We start from the raw sequence: 23,895 nt of genomic DNA on the forward strand, positions 1-23,895 counted from the left end.
TTAATTATAGAAGAAGGATGTATTGTAGCCGTGTGACGGGTCAAAAAAGACCCTAGGAGTGCACAACTTACCCACTTGAGGGAAGGAGTCTTCTGATAGAAGAAAGACAAGAGTGATAATCAAAAAAATTAATTCGATCATTTCGAACGAATATAAAGGTTTCTAAACCATGTTTGACACATTTGTTTCTATACGTTGAAAGAACAAAAGCTTATCCAAATAACATATAATATATAAAGTTTTTATTTGTCATCTATTACTCGAATTATCTACCCATCTCTGCCCGTGAGCCAGGACAAGTTTGACTAAAAATATATCACAGTGCGATTAAACCGAAAGCTTTTCCAAAGCTGCAGAATATACATATACAGAAAATAAGATAAAATATTTATCGCTGTAAAATCCAGTGAAACTCTCCACAAATTCGGGTGATATTTATGCTCATAATAACAGACCTATGAAAGTGTTAAATAGACTGATCTCCCACAAACAAATCACCATATGTCTTTACTCTAACCATCGAATAAAATATCTATTTCTACGACAGATAATTTCGAATCGATGAATTAAAAGAGACACGTCCAGAAACCAAATTTAAAACCACTTGAACAAACAATTACTCCCACTCGTTAAATTCAAGAAATCACCTAAATCAGTAACTCAATCTTCCCTTATTGCTCCCGATCCCAACGTGTACTTCCGTTTCACACATAATTTCAAGATTACTCGAAACTGATTTATTTCCAATTTGCACCGGTCCCAAGGCTCGTCGATTCGATCAGTTTCCCTCGTAAGTTGAATTCTGATCTTCGATCGGTCCCGGTTAGGGTAACGGCTCGAGGAGCACGCGTATAACCGGATGCGCTGGATTGAAATATTAGGGAACCCTGGTCCCTGTCCCGGTGTACTTCCCTTCTATAATAATACCGTCTATTAGGTCAGTCGAAACGAACGAACGGAGGCGAGTGTCTACTTTTAGCATACGCGTCGACGGGGCAGATAATCCGAAAGGGTCCGAAGTAGCCGAAGCCTTCGCTATCCGGCACGCCTTGGCAGCCACCGAGTTTATATTATTGTGGTGGCGGCGTGTATATTTACAGAGGGTCAGGAATTTTTATGATGTTGATCGTTCGTCGTCGCGCACGACCGCCAGTTTTCTTCTTTCGTCAGCTTTGTGAATTAATCGGCCACGTGCTAGCGCGCGCGCATGCGCGAGTGGCCACCGGACGACAACAGCGGAGCCGTGAAGAAGTATTGTTAAGCAAGTCATCGTGCGAATGGAGTAACCCTAATTGGATAGTTAGGGCAATTAGAAACAGGAGTATGTATTCCTGAGCGACCTGGACGAGAAGGAAGGAACGATATAATTTGTATACGATGAGATAAATTTAGTATTATTTTCGTGGAAAGCAATGGAGCGTTTAGGTTAATTAGAAGTGGGAGTATGCATTCCACGAGCGATATGGACAAGAAGGAACTAATTATACAATTTGAATTATAAAGTATCGTTGATGTAATTTGATATAATTTGTACGATGGATGGGTATACGTTTAAAGTGACGTAAGTGAGAATTAAAATTATCGTAAGTTTATTATAGATTGGGCATTGGGGAGGAATATAGACGTATGATAAATTTGGTACCGGTTTCGAGGTATCTGATAGAGTAGTATTAATAAAGTATTTAAACGGGAGAATATATTTTTCAAGTGACGTTGATGAGAATGTTGACGTAATGTGTAAAATATAACTTGATACTAGTTTTGGGGGATCGAATGGAGTAATATTAATAGAGTATTTAGGTCAATTAGAAACGAGGGGATATATTTTTCAAGTGACGTCAATGAGAATGTTGATACAACATACGTGATGTAGTAAATTTGGTACCAGTTTCGAGGAATTTAATGGAGTGACACCAATGGACTATTTAGGCCAATTGAAAAGAGGAGGTTATGTTTCTCGTGCTTTTGTCAATTTCATTTAGAAGTTTTGTGTTTCGAGCAACAATTATTTTGTGCACACTGACTTTGCTTCGTTGAATACTTTATGAAAAATTTAGTTACTGTTACCAAAGAAGAATATCTCAAAATAATTTTAACAACTATTGGTGTACAGTATCCAATATGGTGATCTTATCAAAATCAGACTTTGAAGGTACTTTGTATTTACGAAGTAATTTAAAACTTATTTGTTAAAACATTTGTTTAATTTAATATATACCTTGTATTCAATTTTTCTTTAAATAAATAAGAGTGCGATTGCGTGTCACTGCGAAAGCTGTTCAAGTGCCTAACTCTGAAGTTAGAAACTCAATTTGAAGTAACCTGACCCATACACGTTCATAATATTTGTGACAATAATAATATTTCTTTTCGTCGAAGAAATTATAGAAATTTAACAATGCCAATAATCAAAGAGAGTAACTTAGCTTAACCTAACCTCAAACACGTGTTTGTTATTTGTATCAAGTGGGGAAAGTGTTATAATTCTAAACAATAATATTTATATTCATTTATCAGTATAATCAAGTAAATATGACAATTCCAAGAATCAAAAATAGTAACTCACCTAACCTCAAATGTGTCAATAATAAAAGATGTAACCCTTCCAAACAATAGTATCCATATTCCTTCATCAGAGAAGTTAAGCAAACATGACACTTTCAAGAATCAAAAATAGTAACTCACCTAACCTCAAACGTATCAATAATAAAAGATGTAACCCTTCTAAACAATAATATCCATATTCCTTCATCAGAGAAATTGAGCAAACATGACAATTTCAAGAACCAAAAATAGTAACTTACCTAACCTCAAACGTATCAATAAGAAAAGGTGTAATAATTCCAAACAATAGGATCAACATTCCTTTACCGTAGAAGCCAAAGAAACATTCTTGCAATGTCAAGAAACAATATTCACATTCCTTAATTCGAAAAGTCAAAGAAACATGGCAATGCCAAGAAATAATGTTTACATTCCTTTCTTAGAGAAGTCAAAGAACCATACCAATACCAAGAATCGAAGACAGCAATTCCTCGAACAGGAGGAAGGTTAGTTCCCTCTCGTTGTAAATACGAAAAGATGTTGCAATTCCAAACAACAATATCCCTCGCAGTTTCGTTGAAGAAACCAAGAAAATTTGAGGGTGGTCAAGAACCGAAGACAGTCGCCCGAAACGATGGACCATCTGGAGAGTGCCTAACCTACCCCATGTCTTGGCAGCTGTGCGTTTTTTTCTCTTTCTCGTAGGTGGTGCGGTAGGCCTCGCCAATTTTTGCGTCAACCGGCTGTAAACATTCGAAAGCCGGCTGCCAAGGCGTGGTGCGGGCCTGTGGCCCGCGAGCCAGCACGCTCTTTGCACGGGCGGGCGACCGGCTCGGGGCGATCAGGGTTGCCAGGACGCGTGCACGGAAACTACGTGTTTCCCGACTGAGTCAGTGAGTTCGATGAAACCCGAACGAAAGAAGCGGCCCGCGAGCCGCGAGCGGCTGCCAGTCGCGAGTTTTCTGGCAGCTGATCGATCGAGCCCGTCGATGACGCGGACCACCAACAGACTTCCCTCTTTCGTTCACTGAAACTGGGCTAACGATAACCACGTGACTGACAGAGGCGTTTCGGGATGATTCACCAATCTCCAGAATCTTATAGACACCCCAAGCTCTCGCCTCTAGGTTCCAGTACGGACTCGGATGATCCTCCAGGTTAATTGGACTCCATCCGTGTCGAAGATTCTGATTTTGGGACACCCACGCGCGATTTTTCAAAATTCCTCCGAGAATCTTGGCTCCCGTGGATCCTCGACGATCTCCAGATTCGGCTGGTTGGGTTCCATCGGAGTTCGTGATTTCGAGACAGGCTGGACTCATGGAACGTGTCCTGTGATTTTGGAAACTTGGTTTCCTTCTTCGAGAATCTTGGTTTCCGTGGATCCTTGACACTTGACCAGGTTTGGCCAATTAAGCTCCATTGGAGTCCAAGGTTTCGAGACACGGTGGATCTTTCCGGACATCTCCTAGTGATTTTGAGAAATCAAGGATCTTGGTTTGTGTAGACCCTTGTGTGCACTTTCCAGCTTTGGAGTATTCTTATATCTACGAATTGTCAATACTTTTCCAAGGGCAGGTACCTATAAATTGTCCATTCCAGGTTCAGATACCTACAGGTTCTCAATTCTAAGTTCAGGTATCTGTAGATTTTCCGAGTTCAAATACCTACATGTTGTCAATTCCAGGTTCAGATACCTACACCTTGTCAATTCCAGGTTCAGATACCTACATGCTGTCAATTCCAGGTTCAGATACCTATAGATAGTTAATTCCAGGCCCAGATACCTATAGATAGTTAATTCCAGGTTCAGATCCCTATAGATATTTAATTCCAGGTTCAGGTATCCATATATTGTTAATGCAGATACCCATAGACTATCAATTCCAAGTTGCGTAACTTATGCCACTTTCCAGGTACAGATACCTGTAAGTTGTCAATTCCTGATTCTGGATGAAAAGTGTCTAGTAAGGAGTCTCTCCACTGGCTAGATTCCCCCAGGAATCCGTTCTAGAATCCCCGAGAAGGGGACTCATCGGGTTAAATTCATCGGGTCTCATGGAACGCGAAACGATCGAATACCTTGGACGGTGGACAAGATCGACTATTCTTGAAGCCGATCCTTGCGGTGGTGCCGCGAAGGTCTGCCAATCGGAGCCGCGATCGTTATAGATCAGCCGCGTGAAACGACTTTAGGGGTCTTTGTACCCTACCAGGCGGTGAAACGAGCCAGCGGGAAGAATGATTCGCGCGGGAGCCAGCCCAGCGCCATGAACAACACCAGCACCGGTTCGCGGCGTTGCATGGGGGGCCGAGTGAAATTGGCAGAGCGTTCCAAGAAACTTTGAATCGAAGCCGAGTGGAGTGGACACTTTGAATGGACGGATCCGCGAGTGAATGAACGCGCGGAGCACGGCTAGCGTAGAGGGAGCCGAGACCACGACCTGCTCGGTGTGTCTCGCCTTGAACAGCTGAGGGGAAACAACGCCTGATCAATTCTGGCCATGGTGGCGCGATCGAACGGAACTGGGGTGGTCCTTTTAAACGGTTCCTAGGTCGGTGTGCACGATCGAAGTGTTCGGTTTCGAGTCTGTTGCAAATGTATCGAAACACGTGTTCTAGGAGTTTGCGATACGATGAGAGAACTAAGGAGATACAGGAACACCGAGATGCGTTTATTATCGAAGCTTCGATCACGAAGAGGACGGTATAGTGCGAAGACGCGCCGGGTCAAAAGTGACCCGAGGGCAGGGCCAAAATTGAAACGTATTTCGGTTAAACGACCCACAGAAGCCTTTTAAAAGGTTCTTAGGTTATCAAGGTTCAAGTCTTCGGGTCAAAAATGACCCGGATGGATCGTGAGGGCAGGACCGAAATTGAAACGTATTTCGGTTAAACGACCCACAGAAGCCTTTTAAAAGGTTCTTAGGTTACTGTACGCGATCCAAGCCTTCGGGTCAAAAATGACCCGGATGCATCGTGTCTCGTATATTGTAACTTCGGGTATACGATGAGAAAACTAAGGAAATATAGAAGCATCGAGGCACGTTTCTTATCGAAGCTTCGATTATGAAGAGACAGTATAGTGCGAAGATGCTCCGGGTCAAATGTGACCCGAGGATAACATCAGGGTCGAAGCGTATTTCGGTTGAATGACCTACGGAGGGCCTTCAAAACGTTCTTGGATTGGTGTGCGCGATCGAAGTCTACGGGTCAAAAATGACCCGAACGCATCATAACACGTACTTTCTAACTTTGCGATGTAACGAGAGAACCGAGAAAATACAGAAGATCGTCTCTGTATTGTGAAGATGCCAAGGGTTGAAAGGGACCCGAGGTCCCAACTTGTATGTGTGTGACATAACGAGAGGACTGAGTAAAACAAATCAGTATCATCGAGTCCTGTCTATTATTATAGCTTCGATTATGAAAGAACAATACATCGTGAAGACGCGACGGGTCAAAAAATTGTCCCAAACGTACAGAACTCGTATTCATAACTTCGTAATACAATAAGAGTGCCAAGAAACTACAATAGCATCTATTATAGTTATTATGCAATAACATTAATTGCAGGAAAACGATATATGCATTGCAAGGACGCGACCAGTCGCAGAAGATTCGAGAAACACGTCAGGTTTGCTCGAGACGATTTTACTGTAAGTGAACGACAGTCGATCGCGTATATTAATGAACCCTCTAAAGAGGAACCTCGGAGGAACGTTCTCTAGCAGCGAAAACAAAATATTCCACCTAACTCGACAACTTCGAAATTTACCTCTCGACATTCAACGCGCTACCTCTCACCGTCAAGGTCAATCCTCACCTGACCGTAATCCAGGGTCTGCGTGTATGTATATGTCACTTGGCTTGTACACAGGTCGAAACGACTCCCATCTGCTACCAATCAGAACGGGACACTTGACTTTCAACTTGAGGTTCCAACTCTTAATCACGCTACAACTTACAACTCAAACAGCGTCTACGATTCCCCTCTAGTAGACTCTAACTCGCCAACTCTGTGGACAATGCTCGGTCCCACTTTCCACACTCGATTATCCGGACACCATCTACATCGTCGGGTCACTGTACCAACTCGAGATGTCTTAAGTTAAATAATCGATTTTTCATCATAGTTTTTCCAAAGTGCCTTTCTCGGTAAAATTTTACTAATTTGTGAAAGAAATTCAAAGAATTGTAAACTTTACAGTGGATTTGAAAAACTGCACACTCGAAAAGAAAAATACAGCAAGTCCTCAAGGTGTGTAATTATTCTTTCGATGAATTTTACCGTCTGCTCTCCTTCAGTAATTTTCACCAAGAAACAAAATTAGTTACCAATATCCCCCAATTACTTCACATAATAGATACTCCACTCTACTATTTCTTTTAATTTTCATTTTTAATTTTGAGTATCAGTATCTACATTGGATATAATTTTCATCGACCGGGTATTCACTAACCCCCTTCCATAATACAGACAGAAAATCCCACTTAAGTAAACAAATATTAAAATAAATACTCTCTTGCGAAACATCCACCGAACTTGGTCAACGACCTATTATCGTTTCCTTATTAAACACGCGACGATGAGGTTCGAGATGGTCGATGAGTTGCATACAGTCAGAGGTCTAATTGAACGATTATCTCGGTTATGGCTTACCGTGACTGGTGATAAAATTGGCGAGGTAGAGATCGAGTTCCCGGACGGAGACGTTGATGTGATAGGGGTTGACGCAGAGACCCGGCTGAGCGCATTCCGCAGTCTTCTCCAGCCGTTCCCCGTCCGTCGACTCCAACGGAATTGCCTTGAAGAGGATCACCATTACCAGGTCCAACCTCCATACCTGCGATACAACGACGGAACTGCCATTATTGGCTGCGATGTCGCCGGAAATCGCGGGACTACCCGACCACCGTTTCCTCCGTCGTAGTACGGATTTTAGGTTAGGTACGTACCGTACGTACGGACGAGAGTAACCGTTCTCGTGGAGAGAATCGATTTCGAGGGATATCGATTGCAATGGGATCAACGATCGCGGTGGTTTTAACGCTCCGTGTCGAAACTGCGACCGATCGAACCTCGTGACACCGGAGGTTACGTGAGAAAGTTCGCGCGTGGGTCAAAATTGACCCATAAGTGGGGTCCCACGAATCGAATCTTTTGAACGTAAATTTTATTTTACTTTCTCGAGGGGGCGTTCGATGTAACGCTCAAGCTGGGTCCAAATGGACCCGTAATTGAACAAATCTTTGGAAGAAAAGTTATATCGTTTTAACTTTGTTAACGGAGACGTTCGAGCTGGGTCCAAGTGGGCCCGTAATTGAACCTTGCACGAACGCTCTGAATAAAAATCGTATTGTTTCATCTTTCTTAATTTGCAGTACATTTTATACTGTTTGGTATTCAATTAACGGTGATTTATACTTTTTTGTACAGTTACTTTAAAACGGGGCTATAAACGACACACGCGTCATTCGTAACTAAGCTAATAACTAATTGATGGGTATGTGGGTCATCCGTTGCAAATGTATCGTAACAATTTATCACGGAAAGTTGTACCGGGTGTAAAGTTTCCCTGGGTCAAAATAGACCCGAACGCGTCACGCCGAGTGTTAACGTGAAATCAAGTTCATCGATTATCGAAAATACTAACGGAGGCGAACTGCTGACTCGACTGATCGTTCCACGCTCTTCGATGTAAAATTGCAATCCAAGTGGACAAACGTGACACGTGAATATTAATTATTCCGCAAACAGATAGGATCGAAATAACTTTTAAAATTGTGAAAGAACGTTACGAAATTTGATCGTTGAAAAGAATTGAAAATGATCCAAAAAAGGAGGGGGGATGCAGAGACTCAATTTACCCTGATCAAAAATTCGAATTAGGTCCAAAAAAAATTCTAAAATGTACTCGTTCGATATACTCGCACAAGTATGCAAGAATCGTAAGAAAATGTAACTTGTCTTTAAAAATTGTAAATAATCAGAACGTAATAATCGACTACTTATCGATCCACGTTTCCAGCAAAAGGGTTCTGTATTATTCTTTCAACTTTTATACATAGCTTCATGAATAATTATTCGTTACCATTTTGTATAATTTAAAATATCTGGTTGTTCGGAAAGTGATTTCGTTTTTTCGAAACACGATTTTTTTAGAGCGTTTAAATGTTTATACATTCTAAAAAAAATCGTGTTTCATTTTCACCAAAGAAAAAACAAAATCACTTTCCAAACAACCCAATAGTTTTCGGATAAATAATAGAATCATTACGTTGAGATTGAAAGAATTTACTCGCGTTTAAAAATTCAGTGCAACTTCTAAGGTCTCTGCACATAACTTTCACGTGTCAGTTGTTGATCTATCGACGCGTAGAAATATTGTAAAAATGATTTTGCAATGAGACGAGGCGAGAACGAATGGCAACAGGGAAAAAGAATTTTTAAGTAGATCAAGATGGTCGATGGTCAGACGTACCTTGTCGGCTTGACGCAGGCAATCGATCCGACGCATTTTACCCTTCTGGTCAGGATTACTTAGGACACACATGGCTGGCCTCTTCCCCGTGATACTCAGCACAAAGTCTTCTCGGTACTCCTGCGTGATATCTTTTCGTAACTTGCCTAGAAGCCGCGAGGCCCATTTCTGTTTCACCTCCAGCTTCTCGTTCTGCAACACGAAATCGTTCGGTTTCGTTCAATGTACCGTACGAGAAACGTCGTTGGCTTTCTCGAAGTAATTTTAAATAATTTTTACTCTTCAAAGCATCGTACAATTTATCTATATTCGTTCGTTTCGTAAAAGAACTGGCATTGAATTAAAATCAGTGGGAAAATTCCCTCTGATTTTATTCAACACCACGTGTTAGTCGTTCTGGTGAAAACCATTACGAAAATTATTCGTTCGGGCTATTTAATTGCGTCGATTAATACAATTTGTTCCATTAGTGCGTACCTCGATTTTCTGCTCATTGTGTACACACTGTGTACCAGAGTGGGGAGGAATTTTATTCCGAATAGTAGACGAATATTATTTGGAAAGTTTATACGAGCAAATATTCGGTTGTTCGGAAAGTCATTTCGTTTTCCAAAATGGAGAATATATAATTTTATAAAATGTTTATACACAAAACAAATTGTGATTTATTTTCATCAAAAAAAAAAAGAAATGACTTTCCGAAGAATCTAATAGTTATCGGGAGGAGTTATTATTTTATAAATTATGATATTTTATTTATGTCATATTATTGTTCGATTTAATATTATTTCATTTTGTAAGTGATCTAAATACAAGTTTTTTCGATCTTTGGTAAATATTAACAAAGTGTCTCTACAAATACAACAATAGAAGCTAAATTGATATTAGAGTACTAAAATAAATTTTTCCAGCCTATTATTTTGTTTGTATGAGATCTTTACAAGTATAATAATAGTAATAACAGAACCTACATCGATACTGGATTTCAAAAAATTGTCTAATAACAATAATATTTAAAAAATCGATACCAAGTTCCTAAAGTAAATGTCCAAGGTTATCCCTCTAAATTAATATAATTTTATTTTGTGATTTATCTAAACACCAATATTTCCCAGTTCTGCCAATAACAGAAAATTTCTAATAAGAATGATATTAAAAAAATAGAAAGTAAATGCCTAAAGTAATCACTCTAAACCAATGTAATTTTATTTTGTAATTAATCTGAACACAAATATTTTCCAGTTCTGCCAATAACAGAAAATTTCTAATAACAATGATATTAAAAAAAATAGAAAGTAAATGCCTGAAGTAATCTCTCTAAACCAATATAATTTTATTTTGTAATTAATCTGAACACAAATATTTTCCAGTTCTGCCAATGTATCCCTACCAAGAGGTCCCTACGAGCCTAAGAATAATAACAACAGAGAAAGTCCGATAAAAATAATATTAAAGAAAGTCGTCGGCAAGTTTCTTCGATCGTAGGAACGTGTTCACGAATTTTGAATTTCGCGCCACCGTTCCGACGCACCGCCTCCATTTGTTTACGGATTCCGTTTCACGAGCCAACCTAACCATCCAAGAAGTCAAACCTTGGGAACTTGGCGAGACGGGAGTAGTCGATCGTTCGTCCCGATGAAGGAACCGAGTACACACGATGAATCGTAAACGTTACAGAAAGCATATTTCGAAGTTTCGCGTATCGATGTCCCGCGACAGCTGTTGATCCCGGAAAGTTCGCCGAGTTTACGAAACTCCGACGATGGCTCGGGACCAAAGCAACGCGGGAGTAGGGGAGGGGTCGAACGGTGGGAGGAAAACGGCGGTGGGGGAAGGGGACGATCCGAAACTATTCGCCGAAACGATATGCGGGATCACGTCCCCCCCTCCCCTCGCCACACACACCGCGCGACACCGCGCGGAGATACGGGTCTCCTCCTAGCCCGATATCTTGACCTTCCTCGCGTACATGCATACGTGTCTCGGTAAGCGGGGTCTCGCGTTTTTAATCAGACCGCTTCGCGACTGCATCGTCGATGCTGAGCGACGGAAGTGGAGCGACCCGCTTTCGAAATTTACCATATCGTTCGCGGATAGACCACGCATCGTGTCGACGCACCGCTAATAGAAATTTGAGAGAACTGGGTGAGGATCGGCCACCGAGGACACGCACTATTTAGCGACGATACTCGCGAGCGATTCGATGTCGAAGTACTCGATTAGAAAAACCCTAGTGGACTACGCAATTAACTATTTTTTTTTTAAGTATCGAATACTGACTGAATTAATTTCGGTGTCTGGTTATTATTTTCAGTATCTAATTTACTAAATAATTTATTTTGTATTGCATATAGTTTGTTCAATAATTTATAATTTAGTTGTACGATCTTATAAAAGTAATAACTTGAGAATCTTAGTTTAAATTAAATTAATTTCTCTGTACAATGTAAATAGAGGTGATATTCCATAAACTTGTTTTAATTTCAGTAATGATATTGTTGAATAATATCTGACTGTGAATTTTATCTTACTTTTTGTATAATAATTGTGCAGCAAATTGGGGTCGAAAAAGTGTCGATAGTTTGGGAATTTTTTTATAACGATACGGACGGTTCGATGTAAATGTTTCGCATACGTGTTAAAAGTGAATATTTCGGAGAATGTTTGTTGATCATTTTCGCAAAAGTGTGTCGATGGATGTGGAAATTATGATCGACCTCGTAACATGTTACTGAAATTTTCTAGTCGCTCGTTGAGGTGGATTTCTCCGGTCCTAATGGTCGGAATCAAATGAAATTGAAATTCTTGGAAACTGCATGAACGTCGCTATAGATTAGGTTACAGTATTGATTTGTTTGGGAACGGAGAAGTATACAGGGTGACACTTTTTTTTCTCTAAGGATTGTCAGAGATTTTAAGGTTACCTGTATTTTTTTAAACAGAACGCTATATTTTTTTTTATTCACTAATAAAGCAGGCAATGTTTAAACAATTTGAACGATCTTCGATAACGTGGTCGTTCAATGATTAATAAAGAAGTAAAACAAAATATTTTTATTTCTGAATCGATTGCAACATATATTGCAACGAGTCTTTGCTTAGATGTCTTTTAAAATAAAGATATTCAAGATTATCAAAGTTATCGAGCCACCCTGTATATGTTGAATACAGTGCAGTATTAGATTTTAATTTACAGGCTGGTAAAGCACGATTAGGGACAACATGGTCCACCCACAAAAGTGGATAGTGTTATTTTTGTTAGTCGTACCCTATAATTCTACTAATTATTATGTTAGTCTTTTAACCTTTTTTCCATTACCCAATTATGGCAATAGTATTGATTCTATGCTATTTTCATCATTATCATCCTTCTAATTCTATATTAAACGCAGAATATACTGTTATAAAATATTTTTAATTTCATAATTGTTTAATATAATATTTCATAATTGTTTAATATAATATCATTTCATAATAGTTTAATATAATATCATTTCATAATTGTTTAATATAATATCATTTCATAATTGTTTAATATAATACCATTTCATAAATGGTTAATATAACACGATTTCATAATTATTTAATAAAATATCATCGTGTACTCTACAATAAGTTTGAAAAACTGTCATCATATATAAACTGTGTTTAGTGTTATCGAATATCTCTTACGTTAATGAATTTTAAAAGTTTCGATCTTTACTGTCGTTTATAATTTTTTGCAACAAATGCTCGACCTTCGATGATACACAATTAGTCGAGATAGATGGAAATTTTTAATTCGTGTTTAACAATTACCATACGCATTCTCTCGAGTGTCATTGTGTACCAAAGATTCCATTCACAGGCCAGCACTGACCTCGGACAGCCTTGCTACTTTCAAGCACGGTTATGTTCTATTCTTATGTTTGTTTTTTTTTTTACCGTTAGTACGAGAATAATGAAAATATGTAAAAAAGAAACTTTTTCAAGTTTGTCATCCTATTGTAGAATACCAGATATAATGGCAAGTTATCTTGAAAATTTTAACTATGTGACTGAGTCGAAATCGATACCTCTGTATCATACTATTATTTAAAATGTTTTTAAGGTTAGAATCTATGAAATTCTCCATAGTCGATCGTGAATTTTTCAAATTACAGGAGTGACAATGATAATCATATGATAAAAATAATAATTTGATGTATTCAAAGTTAAATACTATGTTACGAAGATTTCATAAAAAATTTGGGATTTAATTTTTAAAAAATTATTCTACTTCTTCGTATTTAACGAGTTAGAGCTTAAATCTTGTAAATGAGTAACATTAAACTCGAAAATTTTGTACATTTGTTGTTATCGATTAGTTAGAAGTAGTTACTAGTAGAAGTATTAGTACCAGTAGTAGCAGTAGTTACGAGTAGTTGACAATAGTTAGCAGCAATATGTAGCAGAAGTATAGTACAGTAGTAGATGTTTCAGGAGTAGTATGTAGTATACTATAGTAATGAGTGTAGCAAAAATAGTATATAAAATACTATAATAGTGAGTGTAGCAGGAGTAGTATATAGTACACTATAATAGTGAATCTAGTAGAAGTAGTATGTAGAATACTATAATAGTGATGTAACAGGAGTCGTATGTAGTATACTATAATAGTGAATGTAGCAGGAGTAGTTTGCAGTATATTATAATAGTGAGTGTAGCAGCAATAGTATGTAGTACACTATAATAGTGAATCTAGTAGAAGTAGTATGTAGAATACTATAATAGTGAATGTATCTGGAGTAGTATATAATATACTATAATAGTGAATGTAACAGGAGTAGTTTGCAGTGTATTATAGTAGTGAGTGTAGCAGGAATAGTATGTAGTACACTATAATAGTGAATCTAGTAGAAGTAGTATGTAGAATACTATAATAGTGAATGTATCTGGAGTAGTATATAATATACTATAATAGTGTATGTAACAGGAGTAGTGTATAGTATATTACAATAGTAAGTGTAGCAAGAGTAACATGTAGTATACAATAGTAGTAAAGGCAGTTTCCTACCAACTGTAAAAGACAAGAATTCGTACTCAGCGAAGATTAAACGTTCATTCTCACGTGGTCCCTCCGTTTGGACGTTCTGGACCTGTGTAAGTGTCCCTCTTCGCTCTCAAGAAACAATACCAACTTCCAAAACGACGAAAACCATCGTACAAAATTCTACTTCGCGCGTAATAACAACTAACTCCGTGTAACATTGGCTCGAGGATATCACCATTTCGCCATAACCGAGACCGATACTCCCATAAATAACGAAAGACAAATAACTAGTTCCGACCTTAGAAAACCCCCGAGAACCACCGTGAGCACACTCGGAGAAACACTAACGCGCGCGATGAATAAATTCCACTGACCCACAATTCTGGATAAACTCCCTATATATCTTAATCTCGTCCCGATGAAACTCGACACTTGTACCACATCGATCCTATCGTGCAAGATACTCGAACGAGCGCGTCACACCGATAAAACTTATTTCCATGCCGGTTCGATACCTCGTTATATGTAACGATATTAACCAGCGTGTCATTGGATCGGTCCCCTCGCTAATATTAACTACGTACGAGCTGTAATTATTCCACACCACTGTACACGCGTTACCCTTAACCCCAAATGTGTCGACGGTTACTCAACGACGTCTCTGGACCACGGACACCGGATTTTCGGGGTGAAAATCACTCAAACCTGATCAAACCCGATCAAACCTGATCATCATCAACGACGATGACGACGTCCACGACGACCACGACGACCACGACGACGACGACCTCAGTGGAGCGCATTCGTAGCAGGTTATGCAGCGCACGCTCACGGCCCTCGTCACCCGTGGAATAGCAAATGCACGGGTGCATAAGGTCCCTGAGAAATGCATTGAAAGCGCGCGGAATGCATCGACCGACGACGCGGCAGCGACCGATCTATCCCGCCTAGCCCCTTTCTGCCACGCACGTGCGAGCCGCGAAACTTTGTGGAAAGGAGAAAAGGAGGAGGCGCGTTTCTGCACGCTTCGCAGCGAGCGACACGCGCGCGGATCGCCGCGATTCTCGGAGCCCGAGGCGCGTGAACGAGGTGCCCGATTTCTCACAGCCGTGGAGCTACCTAGGGAAAAAAATTTCTGTTTCTTTCGGATAACGTATACGTTAGCTTATGGATTCCGATCGACGACGGTAGATGGCGATCGGGTCGAATTGATTTCTCGCAGTCACGGTCGCCCGGGGGTACCTACATATAGAAATCAACGAAGGAGGAGTATCGGGGAATTTGTACGGAGACATTGGAGAAAGTATACTCCGTGGGTGGTCCGGGTTTTGTCGTTAGTAGTCTGATATTATAGTTGCAATGTTGTACAATATAGTTGTATTGTATTTGTAATGAACAGTGGGGAAAGTATACTACTTGGGTGGTTCGGGTTTTGTCTTTAGTAGTCTGATATTATAGGTCTAATGTAGTAGAATATAGTTGTATTGTACTTGTAATGAACAGTGGGGAAAGTATACTACTTGGGTGGTTCAGGTTTTGTCGTTAGTAGTCTGATATTATAGTTGCGATGTTGTACAATATAGTTGTATTGTGTTTGTAATGAACAGTGGGGAAAGTATACTACTTGGGTGGTTTAGGTTTTGTCGTTCGTAGTCTGATATTATAGTTGTAATGTTGTACAATATAGTTGTATTGTATTTGTAACGAATAGTGGGGAAAGTATACTATTTGGGTGGTTCGGGTTTTGTCTTTAGTAGTCTGATATTATGGTTCTAATGTAGTAGAATATAGTTCTATTGTAGTTGTAACGAATAGTGGAGAAAGTATACTTCTTTGGTGGTTCAGGTTTTGTTTGTAGTAGTCTGATATTATAGTTCTAATGTAGTAGAATGTAGTTGTATTGTATTTGTAATTAGTGAGGATTGGGGAACTTTTTCCAAACATTGAAAAAGGTATACTTTGTAAGTGGTTCAGGTTTTGTCTTTAGTAGTCTAATATTATAGTTCTAATGTAGTAGAATATAGTTGTACTGTAGTTGTAATTAGTGAGGATTGGGGAATTTTTTCCAAACATTGAAAAAGGTATACTTTGTAAGTGGTTCAGGTTTTGTCTTTAGTAGTCTGATATTATAGTTGTAATGTTGCACAATATAGTTGTATTCTAGTTGTAATTAGTATTGTGCCGATGAGTATAGAAGTAGCTCGAAAGTAATCTTACAGGGATGATTGTATCATATTGGATTTAAAGATACATGAATTTTGGTGCGTTAATGAAAATTATAAACTGGAATATAAAATCATAGTAATTGTAGTTTTGTAGAATAAAGTTACACTTTGTGTGAAGCATAGGATCTTACTGAGAAATATTGCATGTATATTTGGAATACTTGTAATAAACTCGAAACAACGAATAAAAGATAAAACAAAATTACAATCCGGGACAAATAATATTACTGCTTGTAAATTTAATTTTGTACTTATTAATAAATAATAAGAATACCTTTGACGTGATTCTATTAATATACATAGGGAGATACATTAATTTTTCGTGAGTTTAGAATTTTATTATCCAAAAATAATTCTTAAACAATTTGTTTTCATCATTTTCTGTGTTATTTCGTGTACGTAAACATTGACACGTATTGTTGGTGAATAATTTTCGTAATTTTAATCGGATTTCAGATCGTGAAAGTGTTCAGTTTTAAATAAATGAAACGAAGATTCGTTGTAAAACTTCACACGTGCGAACAAAATGGTATCACGTGTCAAAATGAGCACACGTGTCATTCATGACTAAAATATAGTTGCACGCAACAATTATAATAAGCGATACGTGGATCTTAATTTTATTCTACAATGGAACAGAATTGAGTGAAACGTAATGATCAATGATTATAATCAACCAAGGAATGATTAATGACTAAAATAGGTAATCAAAGTGAATATAATCATGGAAGAAGATTACATTTTTAAATACCATTGAATCGATATGTTAATAATAGGTTAATAGCGAGACGTTAATAACAATAGTCTACATTTGTTTCGAATATGTGTATAGAAAATTAATTAGCTACACGAATGAGACAATAAATTAATTATGGAATAGAAACTAATGAATTGTAGAATTATAATTTGATTTATTACTACTCTCATAATAAACCTAGTGCAATTGATAATAACATTAATTTGTATATCTGTTACACTATATCGTTTATTTTAATCTATATAATTAATCTTTTCGTAAACAAATTTTATCCTTTATCCAAAAAATGTGTTAATAATCTTATTCTTACTCACAATAATTTATATAAACTATTATTTCAGAATTAATACAGTACTCGTGTATTTGGAGTTACAAGTATAATACAAATTAAGTTTTGTTACACTAATTTCTTTTATAAATAAGGCACTGTAATTTCAAGAATGAAATAACGACAAAATCAGATAATATATTATTGAAAATAGTATTGTATTTAAAAAATTGCCTCAGTTTTGAATTGCAGTATCCAAAAAAAGTTAACGCAATAATTGCAAACTGCATATCAATAATAGCAGGCTGTAAATGTGGTTCGTGATTATTTCAGGGATGTAAAAATTGAATCGATAATAACAAATAACTGTATCTTGCCTTCGTATCGAACGTCAACTCAATTTTACTTTCTTTGCTCGATACTGCACCATTATACTTTTCCTTTTTAATTACAATCGTCATGCGACAGAGATGCACTATACAATTGCACGATCAATCGTAATTGTCACGATCGTTTTAATCAATTACAAATGTAACGAAAAAATAACCGATTACCGTGCTACTGAAATGACCCAGTTCGTAACCGAAATAAAAAAATAAATAAACGGAAATCACCTCGTTTATTTATTCTCTTATTTCAGTTTGAAGATCGTTCTTTCATTTCGATTTAAAGATTCAAATCCGTAGATTTAATTTATTGTCTCCAAATATTTATTCAATTTATTCTTTCATTTCGGTACGGGAATCGTCTCATTTATTTATTCCTTTGTTTCCATTTAAAAATTCAAATTCAATGATATATTCAATTTACACTTTCATTTCGATACGAAGACTTTTTCATTTATTTATTCCTGGACTTCCCTTTAAAAATTCAATTTCAAATATATATATACATAATTCACCCTCTCATTCGATACAAAGATCATTCCATTTATTTATTCTCCAAATCCTTTCTCCATAGATTCAATTCAAAGAATTGTATTATTTATTCTTTTGTTTCCATTGAAAAATTCAAATATTCAATTTGCACTTTTATTTCGATACGAAGACCTTCTCATTTATTTATTCCTGGGCTTCCCTTTAAAAATTCAAATATTCAATTTGCACTTTCATTTCGATACGAAGACTTTTTCATTTATTTATTCCTGAGCTTCCCTTTAAAAATTCAGTTTCAAATATACATATGTAATTCACACTCTCATTCGATACAAAGATCATTCCATTGATATATTCTCGAAATCCTCGTCCCCAAAGATTCGTTCGAAACGAATTCTTTCGTTTAAATGCCAGTATCCAGTCGTTCGTTCGTTCTGTTGTATCGCATCGAGAGATCGTCCCGTTGTTTCGTTCGTTTATATCGGTTTCGGTTATCGAGTAGCACCGGTGTCGTTCGAACGACGACAGCTGGAACAGCGCTGCCGTCGCGACGTTTCCCGGTGCGCGGGCCGCGGCGCGTACTTGCGATGTACCGCGCGGCGTCCCCGCGCATTTTTCGCGCACGTGCAAAATTTCAAGCACGTATGTACCACTCTCTCACGGACAAGAAATGTCACGCAAGACGGCCGCGGTCGACCCAACTGTGGGAGAGACCCGGTGCAGTTACACCCGGTGCATCCTGCATAAACCCGATCAAGTATGCCGAGTGTGAAGGAGGGCCGCGAATGCACCGGCCACGTATGTATATCGTGACATGCGTATGTACACCTAGGCGCGGCAGTTTACCTCGTTCACGGTGCCGATTTCTCGCGATGCTATTCGCGCTTTGGCTACGTGCTGTCCGATCGCGGCGATCTACGATCTTCTCGGCCCTTTTCTGAAATCAGTGGCGGACGCGGCGTAAACGGACCCACCAAACGTTTCAATTACGATCGAACGTTGTCCAACGTGCGTTACACCTTCCGCGTTGCGGAGATTTGCATAAATAACCGCTCTCTCCTGTATATTTTTCTACGGGGGGGAATAAAGACGTTGGATCGTGTATTGGGGAATTTATAACGCGGAGGGATGTTTACGTGGATGAATTTTTTCAATAGGAAGAATTTTCGGATTGGAGGAATTTGTTTAAATTCACAATTCGTGTGAACATTTTTGGAGGAGGTGAAGATATATTGAATGAATCAAGAAATGGAAAAATATGCACGGTCACGTATTATAATATATTGTTTAACGTTGTAGGATTTTGTTTAAATTATAGTTATCTCGTGTATATATATAAAGATATTTTATATAAGATAAAAAGATTGGATTAAGTATTGGAAAGTATATAGTGTGGAAGGATGTCCAATAGGAAGAATTTTCAGATTGGATAAATTTGTTTAAATAATAGTTGTCTTGTGTATATCCTTGTGACGAGGTTAATATACTGAATAAATAAAGTAATGGAAAAATGTATATTGTGTTTAAATTATATTGTAATATATAATCTGTAACATTGTAAAATTTTGATTTAGTAATAGTTATGTCGAATTTACAATTTCTTGGTGAAAAAAAAGATATTGAATAAAGTATTGGAAAAAAATATATATCTATATGTAACGTATTTATAAATATTGGAAAAATATATACGGTGGAGGAATGTCCAATAAGAGTACTTTCCATGTAACAGAATTTTGTTTAAATATAACACATGGCTCGTATACTTTTGGGTTAGATAAGTTAATTATAAATACATACGGTTTTAACTCTTGTATCACATTCTATGGTTCAAAATTTTCATGTTATAACGAAAGCATTTTTAGAAAGTTATAAGCAGTAGTTTCTGCAGTAAAACATTAGTTTTTATTTTTATTCGATAAGAATGAATTTTGGATAACAACGATGCACTGTTTAATTGTGTTTTACAATCGGACACTATTATAATTGCTCGTAAATGTATGTATAATAAAATTGAATAATATTTGAATATCTGAATAATTCTAATACCTGGTAAAAAAAGAAATTATGTTTGTAATTCTAGTACCTACTATAGAAGAAAATTATGTTTGTAATTCTAGTACCTGCTATAAAAGAAAATTATTTTTGTAATTCTAGTACCTGCTATAAAAGAAAATTATGTTGAGAATTCTAGTACTTGTTACAGAAAAAAGTTATGTGATTCTAGTACCTGGTACAGAAGGAAATTATGTAATTCTAGTACCTGGCACAGAAGGAAAGTGTGTAATTCTACTACCTGCTATAGAAGAAATTTATGTTTGCAATTCTAGCACCTGCTATAGAAGAAAATTATGTTCACAATTCTAGTACCTGCTATAGAAGAAAATTATGTTCACAATTCTAGTACCTGCTATAGAAGAAAGTTATGTTTATCATTTTAGTACCTGTTACAGAAGAAAATTATTTTCATAATTCTACTACCTGCTATAGAAGAAATTTATGTTTGCAATTCTAGCACCTGCTATAGAAGAAAATTATGTTTACAATTCTAGTACCTGCTATGAAAGAAAGTTATGTTTACAAATCTAGTGTCTGTTACAGAAGAAAATTATATTCATAATTCTACTACCTGCTATAAAAGAAAATTATGTTTGCAATTCTAGTACCTGCTATAGAAGAAAGTTATGTTTATCATTCTAGTACCTGTTACAGAAGAAAATTACACTCATAATTCTACTACCTGCTATGAAAGAAAATTTTGTTTGTAATTCCAGTACCTGCTCTAAAAGAAAATTATATTTACAACTCTAGTACCTGCTATAGAAGAAAATTATGTTTATCATTCTAGTACCTGTTACAGAAGAAAATTATACTCATAATTCTACTACCTGCTATGAAAGAAAATTTTGTTTGTAATTCCAGTACCTGCTATAAAAGAAAATTATATTTACAATTCTAGTACCTGCTCTAAAAGAAAATTATGTTCACAAAACTAGTACCTGCTATAAAAGAAAATTATATTTACAATTCTAGTACCTGCTATAAAAGAAAATTATATTTACAATTCTAGTACCTGCTATAAAAGAAAATTGCGTTTGTAACTATAATACCTGCTACAAAAGGAAATTATGTTTACAATTCTACCACCCGCCGAAACTATGTTTACATTCACAAAATGGAGCTCGATCCTCACCCGGAGAGGAAAAAATAAGAAACAAATATCCCCGTTAAAAATGCATGGACAACACGGTCCCAGAAAGGGGCGCAACCATAAATCTCGTAACGAGGTGCGACCGCAGCCCGAACCCAGGATTCACGAGTGGATTCATTCTCGAATCGGAGAAAGGGGTTGCGATGAAATGCGATCTTCCTTCGAACGATCAGTGGAATTCCTATGGAACTCCTTTCTCGAAGGAAAATTTAAACATCGACGTGTAAACGAACGAAAAATTTTCAACGCTCCGAGTATAAATCGACTCACGAGTTTTCTGTTTCACCACTGATCGTCGATTGCTATCACCCCGAGAGAAAAAGAGAGAGATAGAGATAGAGATAGAGAGACAGAGAGATGGAGAGACAGAGAGATAGAGAATTCTTCCGAGCTCGACGAGTCGGGTATTGAATAAAAGCCGTAAGTTTCTCCGGTAAATAAATCTCGGAAGGCACTTCATTTTTATGCTTTTCTTTCTGTACGACATTCACGTACAAGTCGTTCGATCGCCTCCCTCTTTCCGGCCGAGGCCGGAGTAATCGAATTCGTCTCACTTCGAGCCAACGAGCTCTCGTTACATACAGCTCCAGCGAAATTGAACGTAAATACCCATGGAAAAAGGCTTCGGGACGATTCCGCGCCGACAATTTGTCGCGCCCGACGTGATTATCCGAAAATAAGCGACCCTCCACTTTGGATTTCCGTTCGAACAGTTGCCTCGCTCCACCATCGCTGTTTGATAAGGGAACAACTGTTCCGGAATCAACGGGTACGCTCAGAGGTACATCCGGCGACCTGTTCGTGGAATTAGGGTTCGAAGGGGGTTCTTTGTACTTTTTTTTTCCAGATTGGGCAAATATCGTCCCATTGCTGAATTTCTGGGCCCTGTTTTCTCGTTCTTGGTTTTTGGGTATGTAGAGGCTTGGTACATGTGTATTGGGTGACTCAACAACTGTGAGTGTACACAGGGTGAGGTACCTAACTCGGCTACTTTTAATTATTCGATAGAAAAGTGTAGTTTTGTGTATTTTATTGGGTTGTTTGGAAAGTCATTTCGTTTTCCAAAATGGAGAATATATAATTTAAGAAAATGTTTGTACGATTTAAAAAAATCGTGTTTCATTTTCACAGAAAAAAATGAAATTAGTTTCTGAACAACCCAATATTTTTTAGGGGGTCTGGGTTAGGTCTGGGTAAGGTCTGGGTTAGGCTTTCAGAGGGTATTTTATTCAGGAGTAGTAAAAAAATAAATTTGGTAGATGAATTTTTATTGGTTAGGTAATATTGTATTTGTAAATTCTAGATCTTGATTTTTTAATCTTCTTATTGTTTTGTGTTTAGAAATTTATGGTCTTGGAATATATTGTGCCTCTGAGGGGGTTCTCCACTCAAGATTAATAACAAAATACGTTTATGGGTGAATTTTTGTTTTATTGGTTATGTAACATTGTATTTCTAAATTCTAGGTTTTGTTTTTCTAATCTAGTTATTGTTTTATTTTTAGAAATGTATGAGCTTACAATATATTGTGCCTTTCAGAAGGTTCCCCACTCAGAACTGTTAAAGAATATGTTTATAGGTGATTTATTATTTTATTTATAAAATTCTGGGCTTAATTTTCTTACTTATTCTCATTATTATAACTCTCTCTCTCTCTCTCTGTCTCTTCATTTATCTCCCTCTCTCTCTCTCTGTCTCTCTTGCCTCTAAAATGTACAGCCTTGAAACACACTGTATCTTCAAAGCGATATCACTCGCTAAAACGAGACTTTACGTTTCAAATTTTTTATTCAACTACCGTACACAATACCTCCCTTCAATCTTCCATATTTATTTTCAAATACATCCCTTCCTTAAAGAAATATTAATTTATGAAAGAAACACGTTCCCCCAAGTGTCACGTTACAGGTAAACACTACCCAATTAATTTTACTTCGATGCAAATACGATTTGTTTTCAGTGGCTCCCGCTATGGATAGTCGCGTGTCAACGACCCCACTTTTCGAAAAATAATAACACACGCCGCGAGCTGTCTCGTCACGGAAGCGTTCACGGATAAAAACAATAATAGTCTTGAAAGCGGGGCGAGAGTCGAGTTCGGTCGCTTTCGAGTACCGCCGGTGTCTCTCTGCCGGTCCTCGATCGTTTTGAAGGTAGGACGAAAAGGATTCGGGCGAGGTAAATTTTCCAGAAACACCGCGCGAACAATATCAGCCTTGAAAGATTCGTGAGAGCTCGGAGAGGTGGAGCAAGGATTCACAAAAGCCGCTGAGCTATTTCGGGCAACGAACGTCCGGGGAATGCAGGGACGACATCGAAACGGAAGTGGCGTGCAGAGTGGCTTAAAAAGGGGGCCACCGGTCGACGAGGGGGGGGGGGGGCTATTGGGGGCTGAGAGGGGGTGGAAGCGGTAGGTAATCCCGAGGAAGCAAGAGGACCACCTCAATCGCAATATCCACCCGAGAAACAAAGCCCCTCCGCACCCTGTTGGAGGAAGTAAGACGAGATTGAGGCGGGGGTGG

At 37.8% G+C, this 23,895-nt stretch overlaps 1 protein-coding gene across 9 annotated transcripts in view; it reads right to left on the reverse strand.

Annotated features, from left to right (window-relative positions):
• Nfi (Nuclear factor I) overlaps positions 1-23,895 on the reverse strand; it is a 168,532-nt gene that overhangs the window by 66,405 nt on the left and 78,232 nt on the right. For all 9 annotated transcript variants that reach the window (XM_076311339.1, XM_076311336.1, XM_076311337.1 and 6 more), the window contains 2 exons: positions 9,030-9,221; positions 7,208-7,391 (listed from right to left, as the gene is read on the reverse strand). In XM_076311339.1, the coding sequence (XP_076167454.1) occupies positions 7,208-7,391; positions 9,030-9,221 (376 nt within the window). The remainder of the gene's footprint in view (positions 1-7,207; positions 7,392-9,029; positions 9,222-23,895) is intronic.

This window comes from Ptiloglossa arizonensis, chromosome 5, assembly GCF_051014685.1.
Source record: "Ptiloglossa arizonensis isolate GNS036 chromosome 5, iyPtiAriz1_principal, whole genome shotgun sequence".
In the NCBI taxonomy this organism is placed as follows: Eukaryota; Metazoa; Arthropoda; class Insecta; order Hymenoptera; family Colletidae; genus Ptiloglossa; species Ptiloglossa arizonensis.